This window comes from Hyaena hyaena, unplaced genomic scaffold (assembly GCF_003009895.1).
Source record: "Hyaena hyaena isolate Hyena2069 unplaced genomic scaffold, ASM300989v1 scaffold_184, whole genome shotgun sequence".
Taxonomy (NCBI): domain Eukaryota; kingdom Metazoa; phylum Chordata; class Mammalia; order Carnivora; family Hyaenidae; genus Hyaena; species Hyaena hyaena.
In genome coordinates, this window is record NW_024080817.1 from 2022052 (window position 1) to 2047710 (window position 25659).

At 45.0% G+C, this 25659-nt stretch overlaps 1 protein-coding gene across 1 annotated transcript in view; it reads left to right on the plus strand.

Moving 5' to 3' along the window:
• MTHFD1L (methylenetetrahydrofolate dehydrogenase (NADP+ dependent) 1 like) overlaps window positions 1-25659 on the plus strand; it is a 183444-nt gene that overhangs the window by 111118 nt on the left and 46667 nt on the right. Inside the window, exons 24-26 of the mRNA XM_039240954.1 lie at window positions 220-397; window positions 17206-17313; window positions 19435-19587. Of these exons, the coding sequence (XP_039096885.1) occupies window positions 220-397; window positions 17206-17313; window positions 19435-19587 (439 nt within the window). The remainder of the gene's footprint in view (window positions 1-219; window positions 398-17205; window positions 17314-19434; window positions 19588-25659) is intronic.

A 25659-nucleotide genomic window follows, 5' to 3' on the forward strand; every position in this document is an offset into this window, starting at 1 on the left:
AACCCTTAACAACTTGAAATATTTGAGTCCTTTTAGAGGTCCTTTTTTTCCCCCCAGACTTTCTTTAAGTCTGATTTATTTAAACACAATGTAACCACTTTTGATGTTTAAAATATATTCGGTGTTCGAGAGCAAAAGTTCTGTATAAACGGTTAGTCATTCTTGAAAAACATCCCTAAATGAACACAGATGCAAAACCACAAACGTTTTCATCACCAGGACCGACACCCGTGCGGAGATTGACTTGGTGTGTGAGCTGGCAAAGCGGGCCGGCGCCTTTGATGCGGTCCCCTGCTATCACTGGTCCGTCGGAGGGAAGGGGTCGGTGGACCTGGCTCGGGCTGTGAGAGAAGCTTCGAGCCAAGGAAGCCGTTTCCGCTTCCTCTATGACCTCCAGGTAAGCTCCCGTGTCCAGCACCTGCACTGTGCGTGGGGCCGGCTCGGAGGGTTTTGCCCCAGTTGGCCTGCTTCGGGGCCACGGCAATCCCCAGACACGGAAACGGCAGGTGAAAGAGGTGAAGCTGCCTGACCGTAGCCCTTGGCTGAGGGCAGACGAGCTTCTTGCTTCTGAGCTCTCAAGGCAATGCTGTGCTCACCGAGCAGGGCACAGCAATGGGGGGCTTTGGGGAACAGAGCTCGACAGCTAACACATTCAAAGCTTCCTCTCCTGAGCAACTTTTTTGTTGTTGTTGTTGTTGTTGTTGTTAATATTTATTTATTTTTGAGAGAGAGAGGCTTGGAAGAGGGACAGAGAGAGAGGGAAACACTGAATCCAAAGAAGGATCCAGGCTCTGAACTGTCAGCACAGAGCGTGATGCGGGGCTCAAACTCATAAGCTGTGAGATCATGACCTGAGCCAAAGTCAGACACTAACCGACTGAGCCACCCAGGCGCCCCTCTCCTGAGCAACTTCTTAAGGCTTGTGAAATTATGAGCAGTATTTTCCTCGTCCATTTCTGCCATCCCTCTCGTCCCTCGTTTTGGTTTTCTGGAACTGTGTGTATGCTGACAGGTTAAAATCTCTTTAGTCACTGGGGAACGCATATAGCATTTACTATCTCTTACCTCATTGGCGTGTACCGTCAGCGGTGTTGAGCACACACACACTGCTGTGCAGCCACCGTCCATCTTCAGAGCTCCTTGCAGAACGTAAACTCTGGACCCATTAAACCCCGGCTCCCTGTTCCCCGCCCCCTCTACCCCTGACCCCCTTCTCCTTTCTGCCTCGGAGTCTGGCTGGTCTGTGTATCTCTCATAGGAAACCATCCAAGTCTTGTCTTTTTCATGACGGGCTTATTCACTGTCTCGTTCTTTCAGGCTGGGGGAGGCCTGCCACAGCCTGGGTGGTTAATGAACAGCAGAAGTTTATCGCTGCGACGTCCATGATCAAGGCTTGGGTGGGTGGCCGGTGAGAGCCGGCTTTCTGTGTCAGATACGGCCGTCTTCTCACCGTATCCTCCTGTGCTGGAAGAGAAGTGGGATTTCTCTGGGGTCTCTTTTATCAGGGCTCCAGTCTCGTGACCTCATTACCCCAAAACCCTGCCTCCTAATTCCATCAGCATAGTCACCCTCAGGGTCTCCAAGTCCTAACACTTACCACCTTGGGAATTAAACTTCAACATACGAATTGGGGGCAGGGGGGATGCAAACATTTGGTTGGTATCATTTACTTAGAATAATGTCAGGACTCATCCATGTTCCCGCACATGTCAGGATTTCCTTCCTCCCGTGACACATTGCATATGCCACGTTTTGTCCATTCATTCATCTGCAGGTGGCCATTTTCACTAACGGCATTCCTTAGCCCTTATAAACCATGCTGCTATGAATATGTGTATAAAATATCTCTTTAATACTCTGCTTTCAATTCTTTGGGGTATGCACCCAGAAGTGGAGTTGGAGTGTCTGATAGAATTTTAGTAGGCAGCTGGATAATTAGCTTTCAGCCAGAGAATCTGCACTTCCCAGGACCTCACCCTTCCCAGTTCATCTTGGCACGCACCTGCACATCCCTGTCCTGGGCGCTGCGGCTCCGGCTGTAGGATCTGGCCTGGTGGTCAGCCCCAGACAGGACTGCCATAGCGCTCCGCCTGCCGCTCGATGCCTCTCCTCCATTCCTTCATCCCTCCCTCATTCCGTTGGTCCCTCGGGTGTCACAGACAGTAACCTCTCTCCTCTGTCCAGTTCAGACACAGCCCACAGCCTAAGTGAAGAGAGGGCATAGCAGCGCTGTCCCTAAGTCCAGAGTTAGGTCGTGCAAGGGCACGATGCTAACCTCGCTGCCAAGCTTCATGCTGGTAAGAAAAAGGAAGGCTTTTTCTCTGCCAGGCATCTGGGCCCCTCGTACCGGTCAACTGCTTTAGTCTCAACATCCCTGTTGCGTAGAAACAGGTGCTCTCCCCCTATTTTATACATACGGAAACTAAAGTACAAGGAGATGAATTAACCACCCAGTGTCCCCTGTCCTGAAAGAGGCAGAGCTGGGAGAGTATTGAGACTGATGGAGGTAATCGTCTCGCTCTGTCCTTTAGAACGCAGCGCTGTGTTCAAACATGGGGTGAGGGCAGGGGAACTACTCCTTAAAGGAGTGGCCCCCCTGCAGAGGAAGGACAGCAGTGACAGACACAGGACCCCTGAACATTGTGCACACTCCACAAACGTACGTGAACGGAAGGATTTCTGGAATGAATTGGGATGCTTCCCCCGCAGAAGGTGCGTCAGTTGAAAGGCCGTGCTGTGAATGAGAGCCAAGCGTGTTCTGGGTTACAGGGGTGGCCGGATCAGTAGACAGACGACAGCCGGGTTCCACATAAAGAAAACTGATCGAACTACAAGATGTGAGTTCTCTGACCCTGGAGATGTGAAGCATAAGCTAGAGGCGGCCCTGCAGTGGGCCTGCTAAGGGGGTTCAAGCCAACTCCATGGGGGCCGGCCCACGTGCCCTGAGCTCCTTCCCAGGCTCCGCTGCCCGGGTGAGCCCACCGGGCCATCTGCAGCGCCTCGCACAGTCCTGGGCCCTCTTACACAAACCATTGTTAGGGACTCCACTCTCCCTGGCCCACTCTTAAGAGCCTCAGACCACTGTCATCTGATCTGGGACATCCCCACTCTGAGTGTCAAAGGCACGTTTTGAAGGAATGATTCCACCTTTGATGTTTTCAAGGAAACCATCCCAAGTGAAAAGAAGGTGGGTAGAGAGAAGACATGTTTCTGAGCTACACTCTCTTGTATGAGCACTAACCCAAAGATGAACCTCTCTCCTTTCTGATATTTTCATTTTTTTTCTGAATTCCCATTCTTCATGGAGATAATGCTGTTAAAATGTCTGCCTCCCTGTAAATAGGGGAAAAATTTACAGTAACATGGCCTAAAGTCCTGCGTTTGATAGGATTCTTACCTCCCTTGCCAACATACTCTTCTTCCTTTCCTTAGAACCCAGAAATTAGATTTGGATTGCGTAATTATTTATTAGATAACCAGCATCTCCGTGGATTGCTCAACGACGTCAAGAGTGATTGCTGTTTCTGGCTCACTGTACTTCCTCCCTAAAAGCCCTGTTCCCCTCACTGGCAAGTTGATTCTAGATAATTGAAGACCATTTATGGTCTTGTCTAGAAATCGGAATTCCTTGGTTCAGTCGTTAACACAGCTCAAACTTTTCTCACCCCCTCTTCAATTCTCATGTATCATGCTGGTGAACCTTCACAGACTAAGTCATGGTTCTCTTGAAACTCTTCATTCTCTTTCTCCCCCAATGACTAACCTATTAGTGTTTGGCAGCTTAATAGGTGTGGGATGGCCCCACAGGAAAAAAGAAGTGATGAAACCCTTTTGGATACATCACCCTCCTACTGCCTTTGCTTCTCAGCACAAACCGGGCTTCTGTGTGCCTTTTGCCATCCACCAAGAACGCATTCCGAGCAGGGTTGATGGCATCTTATCTCCCGCTCCACCTCCACCCCGTCTAGTGTGACAGAAGAAAGTCACCTGCGATCGTCTGAGAGCGTCTGACATAGTGTAGGGAGCACTGGATGCGATTGCTCCTATGTGGGGAGTAAGAATCATCTCAAAACCCCAGTGGAAGAAGGAACAGCTAGAGAGAAGTAGAAAGACGACCTCAGAGATACTGTGGGGCTGGACAGCTCACGTGGTAAGAGGCATCATGATGACGCGCCTGTTGAAGTTACAGCAGGAAACAGGCTGCATTTCAGGCATGGGGTCTTTGCTGAACTTGATAGAAAAGGGAGTTGAGCAGGCATTGTTCTTTAGAGAACAGTTCTCCACCTCTTTCACCAGAGAAGCTTCTTTTTAAAAAGATTTTATTTTTCAATCATCTCCACACCCACCGTGGAGTTCTAACTCACAACCCTGAAATCAAGAGTCACACGCTCTCCCATCTCAGCCAGCCAGGCGCCCCCAGAGTAGCTTTTAATTCATGAGTAGACAACTTTTCTTTAAATTAGGCAAATTTTTATTATGGTCCTGGGGGATAGCTTATTGATTAATTCAGAATAATAACTTTTTAAGCTAGGGAGTAAGAGGTGCCTGCATGGCTCAGTCAGTTAAGCATCTGGCTTCGGCTCAGGTCATGATCTCACAGTTAGTTCAAGCCCCATGTCGGGCTCTGTGCTGACAGCTCAGAGCCTGGAGCCTGCTTCGGATTCTATGTCTCCCTCCCTCTCTGTCCTCTCTCCCACTTGCACTCAGTCTCTCACTCTCTGAAAAATAAACATTTAAAAAAAAATTTTTTTTAATAAAATAGAGAATAAAATGCAGTGGCCCAGTTGCTCAAAGGAAGTTTATCATGTGAGAATAAATGTGTTTAAACTTGAGTTCACAGTTTCCTCACATCCCTTTTGGACAATCACAGTGCATGTTATGTCCCCCTAGAAGTCATCTTGTCTGTAACTGTCCCTTTTGTTTCATGACTTTTTACAGTTATATCTTTACAGTTGACCAATTATGATATCTCCATATCTGCAGGCATATGGGAGAATAGTATAGCAGAAAGAAAAATGAGTCTGTATTTATAGTTTGTTAGCTATCAGATCCCTATTCCATACATCATTCAAGCACATCTCAGCCAGCGCTGTGGAGTGTGTGGGACCAACTTTGCATTTTAAATGTTTATTTGTTTTGTTTATTTGTTTTGAGAAAGAGAGAGAGGAGAACGAGTGGGGGAGGGACAGCAAGCTGACAGCTGTCAGCACAGAGCCCAATGCAAGGCTTGAACTCATGAACCGTGAGATCCTGACCTGAGCCAAAATCAAGAGTCAGAAGCTTAACCGAATGAGCCACCCAGGCACCCCTCCACTCTGCCTTTTAAATGCAGAAGCAGAAGCTCAGAGAAGCTGAGGGACTTGCCTCCTAACAAACAGGCACTGACAGAAGGAGAAACGTTACAGTCCAAAGGGAAAAGCTTTGGGGTCACACAGAATTGAGTTTAATCTTGACTGGGCTTTCTACGGTTGATAAAATTTGAACAAGTTAACTCATCTCTCAGAGCCTCAGCTTCTTTATCTGTAAAATAGTGTCTGATATTGGCACCAACTTCACTGAGTTGCTGTGAGGACCAAATGAACTGTCTCAGAGTAAAATGCTGGAAGGTAGGAAGCTGGCAATCAATGCTAGCTGTCCCTCGCCCACCTTCTCTTCAGGGAGTGGGGTGGGCTTCCCGAGTTGACCTTCAAGAATTGTCTTGTAACTCAGGTAACTTCATCAGAGTCTAGGATTGGTTTCCTGTTCAAGTGGGTTGAAACCAGTAATTAGAAGCCAAGTGTCCAATTGCACCAAGAATGAAAGGCATCATCAAAGTAAAGGAAGATGTTTAGCATTCCTTCTGCATTAGAACTGGGAGCCTGTAGTAATAGAATTTTTTTTTTAAGTCACTTTTGCAAATGCCGTGGTGCACCAAAAGTCAGCTTTCAAATCAGACTCTGAGTCTTGTGTGTTAAATTAGGAGTTAAGGTTGAAAATCATCTTCATATCCTTCCTCTAACCTTGCAAACATTTCGAGGTGTAGCCTTGGCAGCAAGAGAAGGTAGTGTTTGTTTTTATTAAAAGGTCTTTCCTGTGTTTTGTATGAAGCCAGTCTCTTGATCACAGCGGGGGCTGGACGGAGGGAGATCAAAACAGACAGGGAAGACAGCCCAGGGCAGCCAGCTTCCCAGATTTCTGAACTACTGCACTTTCACTGCCCTGTGTCTAGGATAGTTTTCTCTCCTGCTGGTCCATTTAAGGCAGGGGGGAGGGGAGAGGGGGATGTAGAATTTAGGTTGGTTATTGAGGAATTGTTTTCTGTTCCTTAACAATTCAAATTTGGACAGGTGTCAGTTGTTAGGGTGGTTTGTGAGCCTCAAATTTGAAAGCAATAAAGATAAGTATAAACACAGACACATATACACATGTGTATATAGTAGTTTTTAAGTTGTAGTAAAAAATATACATAATATGGAATTTCCCCTTTTAACTATTTTTAAATGTACACTTCTGGGGCCGTAAGTGCAACCCACATTGTATATATACTTACAATTAATAGAATTTTAAAACTTAAATTACCTTTGGGGCGCCTGGGTGGCTTAGTCGGTTAAGCGTCCGACTTTCGCTTAGGTCATGATCTCGCGGTTCATGGGTTCGAGCCCCGGGTCGGGCTCTGTGCTGACTGCCAGCTCAGAGCCTGGAGCCTGTTTCAGAGTCTGTGATTCCCTCTCTATCTGACCCTCCCCTGCTCATGCTGTCTTTCTCTCTCCTAGAAATAAATAAAAACATTAAAAAAAAAAAACTTAAATTACCTTTATGCACATCTCTGTATCTTTTGTATTTCACAGTAATTGCAAAAAAGAAAAGCACTGCCAGGAAAAGGGGTATGGTTTGTTTTCACTGCCCTTGTGTGTCCTGGCATCCTCTCCCTCTGCGATATGCTCTGGCATCTTCCTCCCTTTTTCAGATTTGCGCTTGGTCCCTTCCTGCCCCCACCGACCCTTTCAGCTCCCTCCCCTTGCTGAGCAGTGGAACATTTGGAGTGCTCTATAGAAAGCAGCCCCTTACATTTTCCACACGGCGCCAGATTTCGTTCAGAAATCGTGTGCTCTCATGTTCTGCCTTCTGGTACGACTGAGCTCTGGTCTTTGCACCAGACTTCTTCAAGCCCATCATGGGCCTCTTCTTCCCAGCTTCTTTTTCCACCATCCAGCTGCAAATTCCCACACCGCGTTCCCTTGACTGGCGCACACCCTGCTGCACGTACACCTCAGCTCTCTGTCAAACTAAGATCGGTTCAGCGCCGGCTTCTGTGTTTTCCACCAAGCCCCTGTGGTCTGCAGTAGATCACTCACCTCCTCGGCCCCTGGCTGCCTTGGCAGGTCTCATCAGCTCAGCGCCTATTGTTAGAACCTGCCCAGCTTCCTCCTCACATCCTCCTGAGCCCCGTGTGATTCTGGCAAAGCACGGCCCGGCTCTGCAGCTCTGCTTCCGTGGTGCTAGAAATAGCATCTGATGAGAAAGAAAGAGTGGTCTGTATCTGTTTCTCTTGTGCATGTCACAAGGATTCCTGTAATTTCATTTCAGTGCTTTCTTCTAACATGACAAATGGAATGTCGCTATGATAGAAGTTTCTAGAAATGCATTATTTGATCTAAAATTGCGAACCCGTCAAGAAAGACTGAGGGATGTAAAACAAGCTGTCAGGGTCCCACCACCTGGTACCCAGCCACCTTCTGCCACCATTCCATCCATTACCTGGACATTCCGACTCTCATGTAGGCGACGGGGAACCATTGTGTGGAGACAGAACCCATATCTCAACCTAAAACGCAAGCTTTTTTTTTTTTTTTTGCATGGTGATTTTATTTTACTTTATTTTTTTTTTGATTGCTGCTTTTTTTTCTTAAGTAGTTTATTGTCAAGTTGGTTTCCATATAACACCCAGTGCTCATCCCAACAGTTGCCCTCCTCCATGCCCATCACCCCCCTCCCTCTCCCCCCACCCCCATCAGCCCTCAGTTTGTTCTCAGCATTCAAGAGTCTCTCATGGTTTGCCTCCCTCCCTCTCCCCAACTATTTTTCCCCTTCTTCTCCCGTGTCATCCTCCATTAAGTTCCTCCTAATCCACCTATATGTGCAAACATATGGTATCTGTCCTTCTCTGCCTGACTTATTTTGTTCAGCATAACACTCTCAAGTTCCATCCATATTGCTACGCATGGCCAGATTTCATTCTTTCTCATTGCTATGTAGTATTCCATTATATAGATAAACCACATCTTCTTGATTCATTCGTCAGTTGATGGACACTTAGGCTCTTTCCATGTAAAACGCAAGCTCTTAAGGAATATTCTTTAATATTGTCACAGATCTTCTCATTCAAGGGACCAAATACAACATACCACTTTACAAGAGAAACCTACAACTTCAACGTTTTAGGGAAAAAAATCACTTACCACAGCACAGGCTTTAAGTTACTCGGGTATCTGAGAATTCGGGGACTTGTTTCAGCGATGATTTTTTTGTGAAAAAATGATTTCTTTTTCCTCTTGTAAAAGTATAGCTGACCTTTGAACAACACAAGATTGAACTGGGGGGGTCCACATACAGAGATTGTTTTCAGTAAATACAGTACCATCCTATAAATGTATTTTCTCTTTGTTTTGATTTTCTTAATAACATATTTTCTTCTCCAGCTTGCTTTACAATCTGTGTGTTAATCAACTATGTTATGAGCAAGGCTTCTGGTCAACAGTGTGCTGTTATATTTGGGAGGTAGAGTCAAGTTATTCTTGGATTTTTGACTATGTGGGAGTGGTTGGTGCCCCAAATTTCACATTGTTCAGGGGTTAGCTCTAGTGCACTGTGCTCTTCAGTGAGATTCTTTTTTTTTCTTTATTACTGAGAGGGAGACAGACTATGAGCAGGGGAGGGGCAGAGAGAGAGAGCGAGACAGAATTTGAAGCAGGCTCCAGATTCTGAGCTGTCAGCAAAGAGCCCGACGCAGGGCTTGAACTCACAAGCTATAAGATCATGACCTGAGCCAAAGTCGGACTCTGACCGACTGAGCCACCCAGGCGCCCCTCTGTGAGACTCTTGTACTCAGAGATGATTCTTTGGAAGCACATGTCCAATAGGTCAATGAGGAAAACCCTGCTGAACAATCAAGAAAGAGAGACACTTGTAAAACAGAAACAAAAACCAAGGCTCCTTGAATGTGAAAATAGAACTTCACCCACACCTTGCATTCATTTGTATTACTCTCATAGCACATGGAGGTTTACAAGCAAGGTTTGTGGAAAGAGAATCAACACATATGCCATAAAAATACACATTAGTAGGCAAAGCCACATGCTAAGGCCACTATCAACTCTTCCTCTTTTGGGTGAGAAGACATCATTAAAATCACCTGTTCCTGTATGTTCCTTTCCTTGACATTGCTGTTATGTTATACTCCGTGAGAGGACGAAAGATCACCCATGTGAATTCCTTATTATCATCGTTTGACATAGGCAAATAGAGATTTTTTGGCAATGAGCTTTTTTTTACATTCCTAGACCCCAGCGATATCCACCATACATCTCATTTGCCTTAGGACAGTGAGATTCCTCTGGAGTCTTCTGGGCCAGCAGGGACAGCTGCTCAGTGAGCCGGCTCCTGGGAGTCCGCACGTATACCTTTAGGAGCTCAGATGTGCTGGTTTGCCACCAAGTATAAGCTTTGTGTCCAAACTACCAGGGTCTGTTTTTCTCAGGAAGAGCGTTGCTCCCATGAACTAATGGTATGTTGCAATGAACCGCTCATACCTTATGTGTGCCTTGGATAAATTAACATCGACTGTTTCATACACTTTTATTTGAAGTACGAGAAAGGCTATTTTTACCAAGCTGCACTTGTAGATCATTTAAAATTCATGCTTCATTTAAAATATAAAATACAAATTGAAATAATTTCTGTGTGTTCAGAGATTTCTGTCCAACTAACAAGTTTATTCATTGATCGTTCTCTATAAACAATTTATGGACATGGGAATACATTTCGGGGGCACCTGGGTGGCTCAGTGTGTTAAGTGTCCATCTTCAGCTCATGTCATGATCTCACGGTTCGTGGGTTCTAGTCCTGCCTCGGGCTCTGTGCCGACAGGTCAGAGCCTGGAGCCTGCTTTGGATTCTGTGTCTCCCTCTCTCTCTGCGCCTCTCCCACTCATGTTCTGTCTCTCAAAAATAAGTAAAAACATTTTAAAAACTAAAAAAAAAAAAAGTAAATTCTCTAGCATTGATAGTAGAGTATTGGCTTAGTGTTTTCAATGGTCTCATAAGAGACCGTCACAGCTGTGCTGACTTTAGAACTTGACCTCCAGGTAAATTGAGATGCCTCTATATTCTAAGACCTTCATACTTCACTGATATTGGGAGCTTCTTTTTCAAACTTTTTGTTTTAAATTTTGTTCTATTTCACTCTCTCTTTGTCCATTTTGTCCATGTCCTCCTCAGGAAAAAACATTTTAAAATTTTATGTAACTGCTTTTCTGGAATTCGTAGATCACTTTTATTCCACCAAGAAGGTCTTAAGTAATTTAATAAATCTAGCAGGTTTCCCAGACCTTATCAAGAAAGATATGCTATGGACCTTGGACTAACTCCGTTCCTTTGAGCCTGGACCACCATATATACAAAATGAACGTAACGCAGGAAGAAGTCACCAAATCCTCCAGCTTACCTTGGTGGTGTTACTCAGCTAATTTTACAGTGCACCTACTCTGTGTGGATGGCTCTACGATACACCCAGTGGTCAGAGTTGTTTTCCAAAGCTGTGCCAGCCAGCACCATAGCAACTGATTACAGGTGGCTATTTAAATTTAAATTAACCAAAATGAAGAATTGCCCTTCCTCCGGGGCACTAGTCCCATTTCAACTGCTTGGTGGCCACGTAGCGTTGGCAGCCGTTGGACAGGTGAACACAGATAAAGAACATTTCCATTTCCAGCATTGCAGAAACATCTCACTGAATACCTCTTCTTTGGAGTGTTTCCATTTCTTAAATATATGTTTAAGAGATCTGGGAAGGAATAAATGTAGAATATTTTCAGAGTTATGATCTTGGTGTCAGAATGAAGATTAAAACTAGCTCTAAAGTGATCAAAGATGGTAGCCTAGACACCAGGCTCTGTGAAGAGGCTCATTAGCATGCTAAGCAATTGTTCATGATACAAATTGAGCCGTCCTGTTTCCAGAATCAGCTTTGTGTTTGCTGCCATTTACACCTTGCCAGCTGCCTTTCTCTTTGTATGGAATAACCTTTCCTTTCATTGCCTCTTAAAAACCTTTCACGTCCTTCAGACGTGACTCAAGTTCCTTTGTACATCTCGCCAGCTTTTGCTGATTCCCATCATGCCTTCCCTGTGCTGTGCGGTCTTCCGTCCTGAGTAGTAACATTTATCTGCTTTATCACACACTCTTTTCTGTCATATTTGTGTGTTGTGTCATTGTCCCCAGCCCGTCAGACGTGCTTTGTGCTTTATTCGGGAAGTCCCCAAAGTTCTTTGCATACCATGACATCTTGAAAGTACTTGTCCTCTGTGGTTAATTATTTATTCGGCAGATGTTTGTGGAATCCCTACTGTGTGCAAGCACTCTCCTAGACATTAGGGATTGGAGGTGAACCATGTGGTAAGCAGATAAATCAGTAAATATTTACAGAGTCAGGGAAAGCCAGGGATGATTAATTCATAAACATTCATAATTTATTTTACCATTTTATTTGTTTTATAAAAACTGTCATTTAAAACCAAGCAGTATAAGTGAATATCAAGTTCAGATCAAGATCACTCGACAGCTTGGCTCTCTCTTTTTTTTTTTTCCTTCTTAAAAGATTGTACATCTCCCCCAATCTGAGCAGAGAAACAACAGGATGTCCCTTTCCTACCGACATAACATAGATAGCATGCCGTGGTAACGACCTTCTCAGGGCAGTTTTTGTATTTTTATTAAACCCAACATATACATTAACTAAGATAATCTTTTTATTTATTCGCTTGTCCTTGTGAGTGAAAAAGAGAAATCGTAGTCACTGACCTGAGAGGATTTGGGTCTGGGGATTTGCAGCCAGGTCAGCTGAAACTCTTGGTGTATCCAGCACGGGCTGCGGTCCCGCGCGAGGGTGTGGACGCGGCTCCTGCTAGACGGCACCGCCCAGAGCTGTCAGGAGCTCGCTCATCCCCACCAAGCATAGCGAGCCTGGGGTCGGGGCAGCAAGTGTGGAGTGACAAGTGGCAGGTGTCCGTGCCTGTTGGGATGCATGGAGGTCTGGTACCTGAGGGTAAGGAGGGAAGACAGAGCACCCAGCTCAGCTCCTACTGCCGGCCCTTTCCTGCTACCCTACACTTCGCGTTAAAGGGGAAAAAACTCCATGGCTTACCCACTCAGCCTGGCACCTGCTGGAAATTCTCAAAATACTTTTACACGAGCGTTGGGAAGGAAGGCAGTTTAGTCGTCAGCCAAAAATAGGTATTTCTGAATGCCCAGAAAGACTTGAACGCTGAGCCTCCAAGGGTGTATGTGTCCACCGCGCTTATAACTGCATCATTCACAGTAGCGAAATGGTACAAACACCCCAGCGTCCATCGGGGTGCATGGATAAGAAAAACAGTGGTGTGCACATACAATGAAATATAACACAGCCTGAAAAAGGAAGAAAATTCAGACACATGCTAGGTACAACATGGATGAGCCTTGAATGTCATGCTAATCGAAGTACCCCAGGTGCAAAAGGGCAAATGTTGTCTGAGGCCACTTGTGTGAGGTCACTGGAGTAGCCCAATTTGGAGAGAAGAGCAATTGCCAGGAGCTGAGGGAAGGGAGGAAGGAGGAGTTAGTGTTGAACGGGTACACGGTTTGAGTTTTGCAGATTGAAAAGAGTTTTGGAAATTGGTTTTACAACAACATGAACGTACTTCGTGTGGAACTATATACTTCAGAATGGTAGAGATGGTACATTTTCTATTAATGTATATTTTACTACAATTAAAAATTGAATACATGAATTACTTGAAATGAAATACTCTCATGTTTTAAAACCTACAATTCAGGGACCTTGGTGGCTCAGTCCATTAAGCATCTGACTCTTGATTTCAGTTCAGATCATGATCCCAGGGTCGCAGGATCAAGGCCCCTATGGCATCATGCTCTGTGATGAGTGTGGAGATTCCTTGGGATTCTCGCTCTCTGTCTCTAAAGAAAAAAACCCACAAAACACTAATCCCTTCATTAATCATGTTTTTACTATTACCTGTTTCACATGTGAGCTCTTTAATCATGACCTTAATAGAAAAGTCACATTGCCGACCTTTCATTTTAATTTCAAATCATAACCTAGAGTTTAGTAAATAGTGTATTGCAGTCATTAAATGTCATAAATGGTAATATCCTTTTTGTTGTCATCTTGTAGCACTATGGGGACACTCCTGTGGCCCAGAACCACCCTCTATTATACTACTTGGGGACACAGTATCCTGAGATCTGACTTCCCTCAACAAAAGCATGGTGATTGTGCTTGCTCTCTGTGAATGCTAGAAGTATTTTCCAGCATCCTATTAATTTCTGTTTCTTAAAAAGGTTTGCTCCTTGCAAAGCAGTTATGGACCAGCAGAGGAGATCATATTAGCTTAAGTGCAACGTCAGAAGCAAGCACGTCAGTGCCCATCCACATATCCTGCTGCTGAGGGCGATCTAAGGTTCAGTAAGAAGCCCTTTCCCATCATAGTCTGAAGCACCTCAGCACCTTCAGTTTCTTAAAATGTCATTAACACTGTACCGCATGGAATCCTTGCTTGGTCAACAGGAGATGCAGAAATATCCGCTCCCAGGGCGACTGGGTGGCTCAGTCAGTTAAATGTCCGACTTTGGGTCATGTCATGATCTATCTTGCGGTTTGTGAGTTCGAGCCCCGTGTCGGGCTCTGTGCTGACAGCTCGGAGCCTGGAGCCTGCTTTGGAGTCTGTGTCTCCCCCTCTCTCTGCCCCTCCACTGCTCACCCTCTGTCTCTCAATAATAAATAAAACCATTAAAAAAAAGATTTGTTCCTGTGTTCAGATATATATTGAGGGCCTACTCTGTACTCCAGAGGCTGTGTTATATATAGTCTGCCGGTAGATGAACAAGTGGTGGTCAGGGACCACTAAAGAGATTCTAGGCTGTTCATTCTTTTCACCAAATATCAATGTGGAATCTTTTACAGAAGAAGTCGCCCTGTAGGTTATCTCTGTAGTCCAGCCTCAGCTTGGCACTCATGCGGTAATTCTTCCTACAACTTCCTGACGCCGTACCTGGCTTAATTGACTTCTCCTGGAGCAGACAGGTCACTGGTTAGCTGAGGGTTACAGCTTTTCCTCAGGCATTGGGCTAAGAATTACTTCTTTCTCTTTTCTGCCCTGGCTTCACATTCTGCCCGTGTGGAAAATACTGATTCTGTGTTTTTGGAGTACCCTCTAGTACTTCTAGAGGTGTAGATTAGAGAAAAGAATGCCCCCATGTGCTTCAGGAGGGTCAATAAATGCTTCGTGTGGAGAAGCTGGCCTTCGAGAAAGACCTTAGAGGGCTCAGAGATTGACCTTGCAGGATTACAGACGAAGAGGCTTTCTATGCAGGGCCCGGAAGCAAGAAGACATAGGGAAATTTTAAGATATGAGACTTTAACCTAATTATTCTTTAGAGAAAATATTGCGCAGGTATTTAAATGGCACAACCAGATTTTGTTCTTCCATAGGCCATGAAAAGCTGAAGATTTTTGAGTTTTTCATAGTTGGGTACCTTTTAAGAAGGTTAGACCACAGTAGAGGGCATGTTGGAAGTGAAGAAACCAATTAGGAAGCTTCGTGATGGGTTAGACCATTAGCATCTTAACCAAGGCAAGGGTACTTGGAAGGATCATGCCCCCCACATCCTCACCTATATGTGCTATTCTCATACTTCTCATTCTTCCAAGCTAATGTGTGATTTGGGTTTTTATCCTTTTCATTTGTTTCCTTGATTACTAATGAGAGTAGGCATTTTTTCATATGGTTATTAGTCACTCCTTCAGCCCAGTATTAACTATTTGTCTTTTTCTTGATTTGTAGGAGGCTTTTTCATTCATTCCAGCAACTAATCTTTTCTAAATATTTGCTTATATCTGTCTTCTCCCAGACTGTTCCTAATCCTTTATCCTTATTTATAATGTTTTTTTATATATATATATACAAAAAGTTTTTAATTTTGATGTCAGCCCTATAAATCATTTCTTTTAGGGCATATTCTGTTCTTACCTTATAAGAAATCCTTCCCTACCTCAAGATCATAAAGAGAGCTCCCAATGTTTTCTTCCAGTATTTAGAGTTTTAATTTCACAAGTTATGCCTTTGTTCTATTTTGGATTTATATGAGTGCCACTTGTGAGGTAGGAATCTAATTTTATTTCTCTCTAGTTGAACACCACTTGAATGGTCAGCCCTTTCCCTGTTCTGTGTCATTTGTACTATATACTGCCCCACACCTGCTGCGATATCCTTCTGGGTTCTTTCTTCTCTTCCATTGATTGATTCGTCTAGTCACATGCCAATTCCATATGGAATTAATTACCATAGTTTTGTAGTATGATTGATCTGGAAAGGCAAGTCCCTACCTTTGTTCTTGGAGTTTTATTTATCTTTGAAGTTATCTCACCTATCTATGCCATTACTCTTATGAATTTGAGGATTGATTGGCCAAGCATCCCAAAGTGCTCTTGGGATTTTTATTGGAATTGCATTGAGCTAATAGGGTAAGTTTGAGAGAACTGATATCTGTACAGTATTCTCATCTGTGAGCAAAGTACTTTTCTCCATTGATTTAAGCCATCTTTTATGTCCTTCAATGAAAGATTATAATGACTTGCACCACCATTTATTATTTGTTGAACCGTCTAATATTTAAGTTCCAGGCTATTGAACAACTCTATAGTAATAAAAACTATAGTAATGAAAAATACTTTTAAAAGCAGTTTTGATTGGGGTTCCTGGTTGGCTCAGTTGGTTAAGCCTCCGACTTCAGCTCAGGTCATGATCTCACTGTCCCTGAGTTTGAGCCCTGCGTCAGGCTCTGTGCTGACAACTCACGAGCATGGAGCCTGCTTCAGATTCTGTGTCTCCCTCTCTGTCTCTGCCCCTCCTCTACTTGTGCTCTGTGTCTGTCTCTCTCAAAAATAAAAAGCATGAAAAAAAATTTTAGTAAAATATAAAAGCAGTTTTGGGTTCTGCCAGATTGGTGAGGTAGAGCTAGCTTTTATTTTCTCCTATTGGATAACTCTCCTTCCTATTTATAACAGCAGTAATTTGTACAAATGTATGGTTTGTCATTGCCAAGCAAAGTTTTTGAGGCAAGCCATGAAAGACCTCTACCCCTCAGTGACATTCATTCCACCAGTGGGCACTTAGTCCAATAGCTGTGCACCAAACAGTAAATCCACGAACTGTACTGTATACTTGCTACCCACAATAAAATTACGAGTGATTTTGTCAAATGATTTGCCCAAATAAGAATCCCTTTATCTGTGGCATATTCCTTTTCTGTGAACCACTGTTTTTTTCTGAACATCACATTGAGGATTTTACCAGCAATCTGCATTCCAGTTTCCCATGCAGAATCATGGAAGATTGTTATTCTCCACACCCCACACTTATGTGTGTGTATCTAGCCTTCTTGGATTCTTTCCCAATCTCCATGATTTCTCATAATTCGCTGAAGTGACACTAGATTCAACCCCGATTTCTCAATAAAGTCATCACGACAACATTTATATCAAAATAGCAACCCACTCCTACACACAAAAAAAGTACTTGTATTTTAGTATTGCTGTGTTCTCTGTTGTATAACTCCGAGTTGAGTCGCACTTGAGCACCAGCTTTACGTATTTAGGAGACTCCCGTTCTGATGTACAAGACCATTAAAACTGTAGTATCAAGCACATCTTTTAAAACAGTGCAGTGGATAAAAATGATTAGATAAGCAGCCTTTGAGTTGGCTGAACCTCTAAAGCTTCTTGATACTTCTTCATAATTTAACGGTGATAGAAGGAGAAAAGAGTGTTTGTTTCGAATGCCATGGATGCTGAGAAGTGAATCTGATGGGAAATTTTAAGCAATTGTAAGCTTTCCCTCCATTCTTTATCCAGATTAACGTTAACAATTTTGTTGTCTTTGTGTCTCTCCAGCTTCCAATTGTAGAAAAGATAAGAACCATTGCACAGGCTGTATATGGAGCCAAAGATATTGAACTGTCTCCTGAGGCGCAATCCAAAATAGATCGTTACACGCAACAGGTAAGGGTTAGACTTTTAAGGGGAAAAAGTCCACCTGAGGCTCTTAAGATGCTCACTTTGACTTAAGGACTATTATTATTTCCCAGCTGAACTTGACCTAATCTACTAAGTCCACAAAGATTGAACTAATATCCTGGGGTAAGTAGAAGACTATAGCAAAGGTGTACACCCTCTGAAAGATACATCATTGACTTTTGTGGTTATAGATTGCCCGATATGGGTGATGTCACATCTGTGATGTGACGGTTCATCCCTCCCGCTCAGCCAGGAACATTAAAACTGGGATGGGTGGCGGTACAGTCAGACGTGGATGGCTCGTGATGCTGCTTCTTCCTTGCAGGGCTCTTACTACCTTCAGAATGTTACCACAGTGCCAGGCGAGGCGAGGGTAGTGCAACTCATAAGTTCTTGGTGTTCATTTTTTCTGCAAGTGGTTTGTTGGCTTGGCGCTAAGATTGCCCACCAGAGTTGAAGGTTCTGTCGTCTTCTAGAGAGTGACAAAGGCAAGTCAGCAAGCAGCTGCGAAAGTGGCTGGGAGCCAGCAGCTTGAGTCCTGTCCTATGATGATCCCCATGCATGGACTCCACTACAGCACGGTCAGCTTCCCTGACCAAACTGACCGTATACCTTGAATGCCCCCTCCACGTCGATGTGAGAGAAGTCAAAGCACTTCGAGAGCTGCCTACCAAAAGGGCTTCGTTATGAGTGTCATTGATCTAATCTTCTAAATTCCCAACTCCTAAATCCTATTTGTAAATCATATTTGGCTTTTTGATAAGAACTACCAGTGCCAGCCAGAGTATTCCCCCAGGTTGGGTAAGATAGTTAGCGACTCGTTTTTCTTAGAATTTTCCACATATGCCCTCAGCTTGTGCTTTTAAAAAATAAACAGTTCCCCCAAATTGCTCTATGCACCGGCGTTGTTCCGCAGTGAAATTTCACTTGTGTGAGATAAAACGAGTAAAGGAAGGCCGTTGTCATGCATCTCTTTTTTTTCATGAGTTTAAAATAATGTTTAAGGACCATTATTTATTCTAGTGTTCATTTTCGGTCTTAAAAACTTCTCTTTTATATGAACTAATATGCTATTAGTGTATACCATGTTGATTTTTTTCCTTGTTTTAATAGCTGGATGGCAAAATATTAAATCGGCAAACCTACATCAGTTCAAATTATTTCATTAGTTGAATGATCTCTGAAACCCAAAATTCTGGCCCCGGTTTCTATAGAGCAGTTGTGACTGTCCCCCAGCAAACTTCTGATCAATATATGAGACTATCCCAGCATTTGGAAAAAGGGTAGCCTCACCCTCCAATCGAAAGTATTCACAAATCTTCCAAATAGTTTGAAGTTGAATCATAAGAAATTCTGCATGTGTTACCTCTGAAGATTACATTCCTTTTATCCCTGTCGACTGAAGGAATATTCCTGAAAAGTTATGTGTCCAGTATGCGGTTGCCAATAATTAGCAAAGTCCCGAAAGAGACACTGTGTACCCTTTAATCAGAACCAGGCTGCGAGGACACTGTCCTTTTTGTGAGTCCCCGCATGTGACTTCCTGCCCTTTTTCACCTTTGGAACTCTGGGTCAGACATCGCCTTTGGTCCTTAAAAATAAGAGGCTTAGATAGTGACCTCATCTTAGTTCATATAATGTAATCACAGATCAAATAACCATGATTCATAAACCGGCACAAAGGGACCCTTTGCTTCCCGACAGCCGCCAAGAATGAGTGAACAACATGACAGAAAGCGTCATTACAGAGCCTTTCTCCGTTTTTACCTTTCTGAGTCCCGGATATCGATATCCTTGGAAATAGTTTCTGACAGCTGCCAGCTGCTTCTCCTTTGCCTGAAAATAGCCACGCTTTCCCCCAAACACACATATAATGATGCCTTCCTTAAAGAGAGTTCCCTGAAATAAATAACAGATACCTTCAACCACGTGATCAGCACGTGGCGATGACTTTTCTTCCCATCTTCTTGCCCAGTGAACAGGTAGGAACCAGCACCAGCCGTGTGCCAGGACCTGAGCCTCGGCGATCGTGTGGAATGCAAGTTGGACACATACAGGAGACTAACATCTGCGCTTAGTGAACACCTTTCCCTTCCTTTCTTCCAGGGATTTGGAAATCTGCCCATCTGCATGGCGAAGACTCACCTTTCTCTGTCTCACCAGCCTGACAAGAAGGGCGTACCCAGAGATTTCATCTTGCCCATTAGTGACGTCCGGGCCAGCATAGGTGCTGGGTTCATCTACCCTCTGGTCGGAACGGTGAGTGGGGAACCTTCCCCGGGCTGTGTCGTCCCGATGCCTTAAGTCCTTATGTTCTGCCAACACTTTGCAGATCAGGTGTTCGGAATTGTAATCGTATTTGCTATTTTTCTAGACATGCTCTTCTACCATATAAAACACCTTGCCATCATGGTTTGGATTTTTCTTTCTTTCTTTCTTTTAGATCATGTATTCAGGATCCCTTGAGTCATAAAACTGATTCCCCTCATAAAACACAGAAGAGAATAAGTTTGTAGAATTCAGTCTGATCTATTTAAATGGTGGAATGGCTTAGTATAGTGCGGCTGGACCTTTTTCACGTTATTGTACTCAAAATAATAGGATTTTATTCTAGTCAGATAATGGAGGGGCTGCTCGTTCCAGACACGACTGGCCCAGCACCTCTAAAGGGTGGGAAAATCCAGTTTTTTTGTCAGATATGCGGCTCCCTTGTTATGTAAACAAGGAACAGATAGGCCAAAAGTAGATTAAAAAGTTCAGAAGTTTTGCCTTGAGGTTTACACGTTTCCTCAAATATTGGACAAAATGTTTTCAATAAGCGTTTCCCGAATTCTCATTGCATGTGAGGCACCGCGATCCTCTGAGCAGTTTTGCGCAGCACAGAGGCAGCTAGAAAGGATGCCATGGCTGCTGAATGCCCTCAGCGCAGGGGCAGCGACAGCGCTTCCCCCTGAGGCGGATGAGGGAACAGGCTGTGTGGAGAAGAGTCGGGAATACTTCCTAAGAGCTCTGAGCTGGGGAGACAGTGACTTTCAAGTCAAGGGCACAAAAATGCATGATAGACCCGGCATGGGCCAGCGTGGCTGGGGAGTCTGGGACGTGGCAGGGGGTGATAGAAAGACGGGGAAGGCTCTGGCAGAGCTCGACTGCCATCGCTGGGAACTTGGGCTTTTCTGCTCTGCACCCCGAGGAGTCACTACAGCGCGGTTTCTGAGTCTGTTTGTTCGTTTCATTTTTACGAGAAGAAGAATGTGATCTGATTTTATTTTAGCAAAATAGCCGCGGTGGCAGATGGAGCGTGTTTAGAGACCCGAGAGCCAGACGTAACTGGTACGTCAGTCATTCAAACTAATATGTAGAGAGTGGCGAATGCGAGATGTATTTGAAGGGCAGCCACCTCCACGTGGGGCCAGGGAGGGACACTTGTGGCCTGACTGTGGATGGCGGTGCCGCGGCCACGGAAGGTACACGGGGAAGGCAGGTTGGCCGGGATGCGCAGGCCATGGACGTGGAGAAGTGGGAGGGTTCACAGGAGATGTAAAGGAGCATGCGGATCTGTTAGAAACGCAGGGGGCGCCTGGGTGGCTCAGTCAGTTAAGTGTCCGACTTTGGCTCAGGTCATGATCTCATGGTTCATGGGTTCAAGCCCCACATCAGATTCTTTGCTGACAGCTCAGAGCCTGCAGATTCTCTCTCCCTCTCTCTCTCTCTGCTCCTCCTTCTCTCTGAAAAATAGATAAATAAACATTTTTTAAAAATTGAAACACCCACATTTATGGAGCTATCCCGGGAGTCTGGGGGGAGACCCGGAGTCCCTAGGAGCCAGGGCGGTATCGGGCTGGGGGAGGGGTAGCAAGAGCGCTGGTATTGGAGAAGGGTTCAAATTTCATGGCTACTGGATGACATTTCCTGAGGGGAGGGTGGGGAGTAACTACAAAGGGGCCCAGGGGAGCTTCCTGGGGTGATGGAAATACTCTACATTTTGATTAGTGTGATTGTGGTGGTAGTTCCGTGACTGTATTGGTTTGTCAAAACTCATCGACCTACACCACCTAAATAAAAAGGATGGATTTTATCAAGTATAACTCAATTATACCTCAGCTAACCAAAACGGAGAGTGAGAAGAGTTTGCTCGATGCCCCTTAGAGTGGCCTCAATGATGGCAGCTCCCCAAGTGCTGAAAGTCTCCCGAGCTTGGGTCACTGAAGGCCTTTGCTTCAGGAACAGGAGCACAGCCGGGAGAGACAGGAACACGGGAGAAGAGGGGCCGTGGCCATGGGCGTCACTGAGGAGAAAGCCAGCCTCCCTCAGAATCGGCCCTGTCTTGCCCCTTACAGATTCAAAACCCCGCGGTAGCTCACGCAGCAAATTCATTCATTCATTCAGCCAGCCGACCAGCGTGCAGAAGGCACTGTGCTCAGTGCTCTGGGAACCCCAAAATAAAGCACTTTCCACTTCAGACAGCTGACAGCTGGTAGAAATAGCAGTGAATGAAAAAGAAACTGGTTTGGTATGAAAATTAGGAATCAGTCGAGGACACCTGGGCGGCTCAATCAGTTAAGCATCCGACTTCGGCTCAGGTCATGATCTCACTGTTCCTGAGTTCGAGCCCCGCGTCGGGCTCTGTGCTGACAGCTCAGAGCCTGGAGCCTGTTTCAGATTCTGTGTCTCCCTCTCTCTCTGCCCCTCCCCTGCTCACGCTCTCTCTCTCTCTCTCTCAAAAATAAACAAACATTAAAAAAGTTTTTTAAACAATGAGGAATCAATGATCACCTTAATAGCTCTGAGCACTTAACAGTCATTAAAAGTCATAGTGTAATTTAAAATCTGCGGACACTGAACAAATCGATGCTGTGGGTCTTCTCCCAACCCCAGCTGCCACCACATCCGCGTGTGTGACCAGTGCTGGGAAATCAGAATTCTGGAGCCCGCCGCGTGCGTGGGAACCCTGACGAATGACTAGTAGGAAACTGAATGTGTGGAATGGTGTTTGAGGGACGTCCCGAGAGCCCTGTGCCGCCCTGTGGCACCCCCACCTCTGGGCCACGCCGGCAACGTCAGGGAAACAGTCAAGTGTGAGGAGCCAGGAAGGAAGTAGTGCCTGACTAAAGAAGTTCCTGGAGGTCAGGAAATGGCCACGTGGAGGCGGTGGCCTTAGAGCCCGCTTTCTCTGACAGCGGGAAGTTGCGGGTGTAGCCGGGCAGAGGCACCGTCGGAGGCTAGGATGGCCTAATAAGGGCTGGTATTTACTTTTACTTGACCCCATTCTGGGCCCCGCTACAGTCTTTTGAAATGCTTCTAACATTCATCACCCTTGTGGGAGACACAGTGTAGTAATTTCCTGCTGAGATGACTGAGGGATAGGGAATGGGGACACCGGAGGGGCTGGTTCCTGCAGGTGGGAAAATTCTCGCATCCTGAGTCACTCTTACTCTTAATCCCGAAACGTGCTTAGTTGAGTCCTTTTTTTTTTCTCCAAAGTTTATTTATTTTTGAGAGAGGGACAGAGCAAGAGTGGAGGAGGGGCAGAGAGAGAGGGAGACACAGAATCTGAAGCAGGCTCCAGGCTCTAAGCTGTCAGCACAGAGCCCGATGCGGGGCTTGAACTCCCAAACCGTGGGATCATGACCTGACCCAAAGTCAGATGCTTAACTGACTTGAGCCACCCAGGCGCCCCCTGAGTACTTTTGAAATACATATCCATCTCTCAACTCCAGAAAGAAAGGCCAAACCGAGACCTCTAAATCAGAAAGCTTCTCAGTTTTTTCATAGTGTTTGTTCATTCATTTGTTCATTCATTCATTCATCCATCCGTACAACCACGTGGAGGCGAACAAGATCAAGTCCTTCCCTAATGGGCCTTCTGATGTACCCTAGTAAAAGACACCATACAAATACAGGAAGCCATAGGCTTTCTGACAAAGGAGAAACACCCTCTGGCTACGTAGTAGGTCCAAAAGTGGTGAATGTGAGTATTGGCAAGTCTGTCCTCAGACAATAAACATCTCCAGCCCTAAGAACTTTGAGCAATCATGTGGTGATGTGCTAGGGAATTCAGTTTCCCCCCTCCAGATTTAGCTTTGTAAATATTTACTGTTTAACCCCCTGTCTTTACTTATAGGCCAGAGGTTTGGTTTTTGGGTTTTTTTTACCATTTAATTACTTCATTTCATCATGTCCTATTTAGTTATTACACAATACAATAATAATTACAAATATCAGTAAGTGCTGTAGACACTTTACCAGTCCATTTCACTCCCAGTTGCTATCTGTGTAGACCCACCCAGGGCAAGGAGTACTTAGCTCGTTGACATTCGGCTCGTCTACCACTCTTCCATGCATTCAGTGTTTCCCCTCTTGCCGTAGTTAACTTCCCCTTCACAAAATCTCAGTCTTCATTCCTACTAAACACCATATTCTTGCTTCTCCTTAATGACATGGTTATAGATTATTTCTGGCGTAGTATTGAAAGCTACAAACAGTACAAGATGCCTGACCAGATTATCACTGCTTAGTGCATCTCTCTGTAAGACATTGTTTAGCAAAGACAGGTTCTTGATGTGGGAAGAAACAAGCAAATTACTTTCAAGATTTCCCTACCCTGCATTCTACAGATTACGCTGTTACGTTATATTTCCAAAATTCTTTCAAAGCTTATGGTTTATCGTGTTCTGTAAACCTAATAGCTTACTCAATTTCTCAAACAATCTTGTGCCAAAAGAAATTTAGTAGGTGGTCTTTCTCTTCTGGTCGCATTGTTTTGATGTTGTCTTTTAAGTTTCTATGATTTAAAAGGCTGTTTAATCATTTGGCATAAATTACATGACATAAAAGTTATTAGCACATAAGCAAAATATATGCCATGGTATTACTGAGAAGTGAATTACATCCTACATAGAAAAAAACTAGAAAGACACCAAAATGTGAACACTGGGCTGAGATAGTAGAAGGAGTTGGGTTTTTTTTTTCTTTTCTGCGTTTTTCAGTATCTGCATTGTGCATGGGTCCCTTTTATAGCATGCAAATACAATAAATAGGCAAGTGACAAACTGAAAGTCCTTGGGAAAAAAATGTTTAACTAGGGCCAGTCAGTCACCAGGGATTCAGAACTCTGCGCAGCAAGCGGAACCTGCCAGGTCGCATCGTCTGCCCGTCCCAGCTGCCTTGCAGTGTTTTAGCACCTGTAAAGGTGAGACCCTGAAAGCAGGACAGAAGAGCCAGATGTTGTCATAAGGAATGCACCCGAGGGGGCTGTGTCTGGTTCTGTCTCCTGTTTGCCAGCCCCAGATTCTGCTAAGGAAACGCGAGATTGGGTTGTCAAAACAGTTGGCACTGAGAAGCGTCCAGCTCTGTGAATTCTGCCCCAAGTCCCTTTGATGTCAGTGTTCAGTGTGTCCCAGTGTCCTCCTTTGGTGTCACACTGAGACTCCCAAAGAACCTAGAAGTCCTCATGCGCTGAGGTCCTCTTGATGCGAAGTCTTTACTGACCAGCATGAGACATGAAATTAGAACAGATGACTCTCAAGAACAAGAACACGAGCTAGAATCTTGGGGGGAAAGAAGCCTCGCAGTTCACGGAGAAGGATTAAGACGTCCTCGGCTGTTGGTATGGTGGCTGCCGCCAGAGCATTTCAGGAGGCAGGATGGTTAGTTGAAACTGTGCAGAAACAAACTGAGTGCTTTCACCCCACAAACTGATGAGGAGAGAAGGACATCTTGGCCAGGGGGCAGGGGCGGGGTGGGGAGAGGTACTAGAAGATGCAGTGAGTCAAAGCTCCCCTCGCTTCCTCCTCCCTTCACTTTGGTCCCTGGGCTCCTTCTGGAGCAGAGTAGTGATCACGGGCACTGCCTGTGTGTTGGTGCATTTTTCGCTTCTGCGGTGATTGGCCTGGCCTGGACCCATCACGGTGTGAAATCTGATCCAAGAAAGAGGGACCTAAAGATCCACGCCAAACCAAGCGATGAACTGAGCGCACAAATGAACGAGCCCTGGTGTGAACTTCGTTTCCACTCTGCCCTGACCCAGCCACATCTCTGCCCAGGTGCACCACTGACCACACCGCTCTGCTGGGCTCTGGAAGGCAGGAAACCCCGACAGTGTATTTGGGAAGTGAGTGACGGCATCCCCAACTCATGCCGGGTGGAGACTTACTGGCCTTGACGTTGGGTTGGAAGGGGGTGGGGGTTGTGAAGAAGTAGACTGTGGCCCCACCCAGTTAAGCCTCGGTCATTTTGTTCTTTCTCATGTTTCAGCTAAGCTCACTGTTTTCCGTTCTACTCCCTCTACTGTAAAAGTATGTACTGAATGTTTAGCTTCCACTGGATCCGACT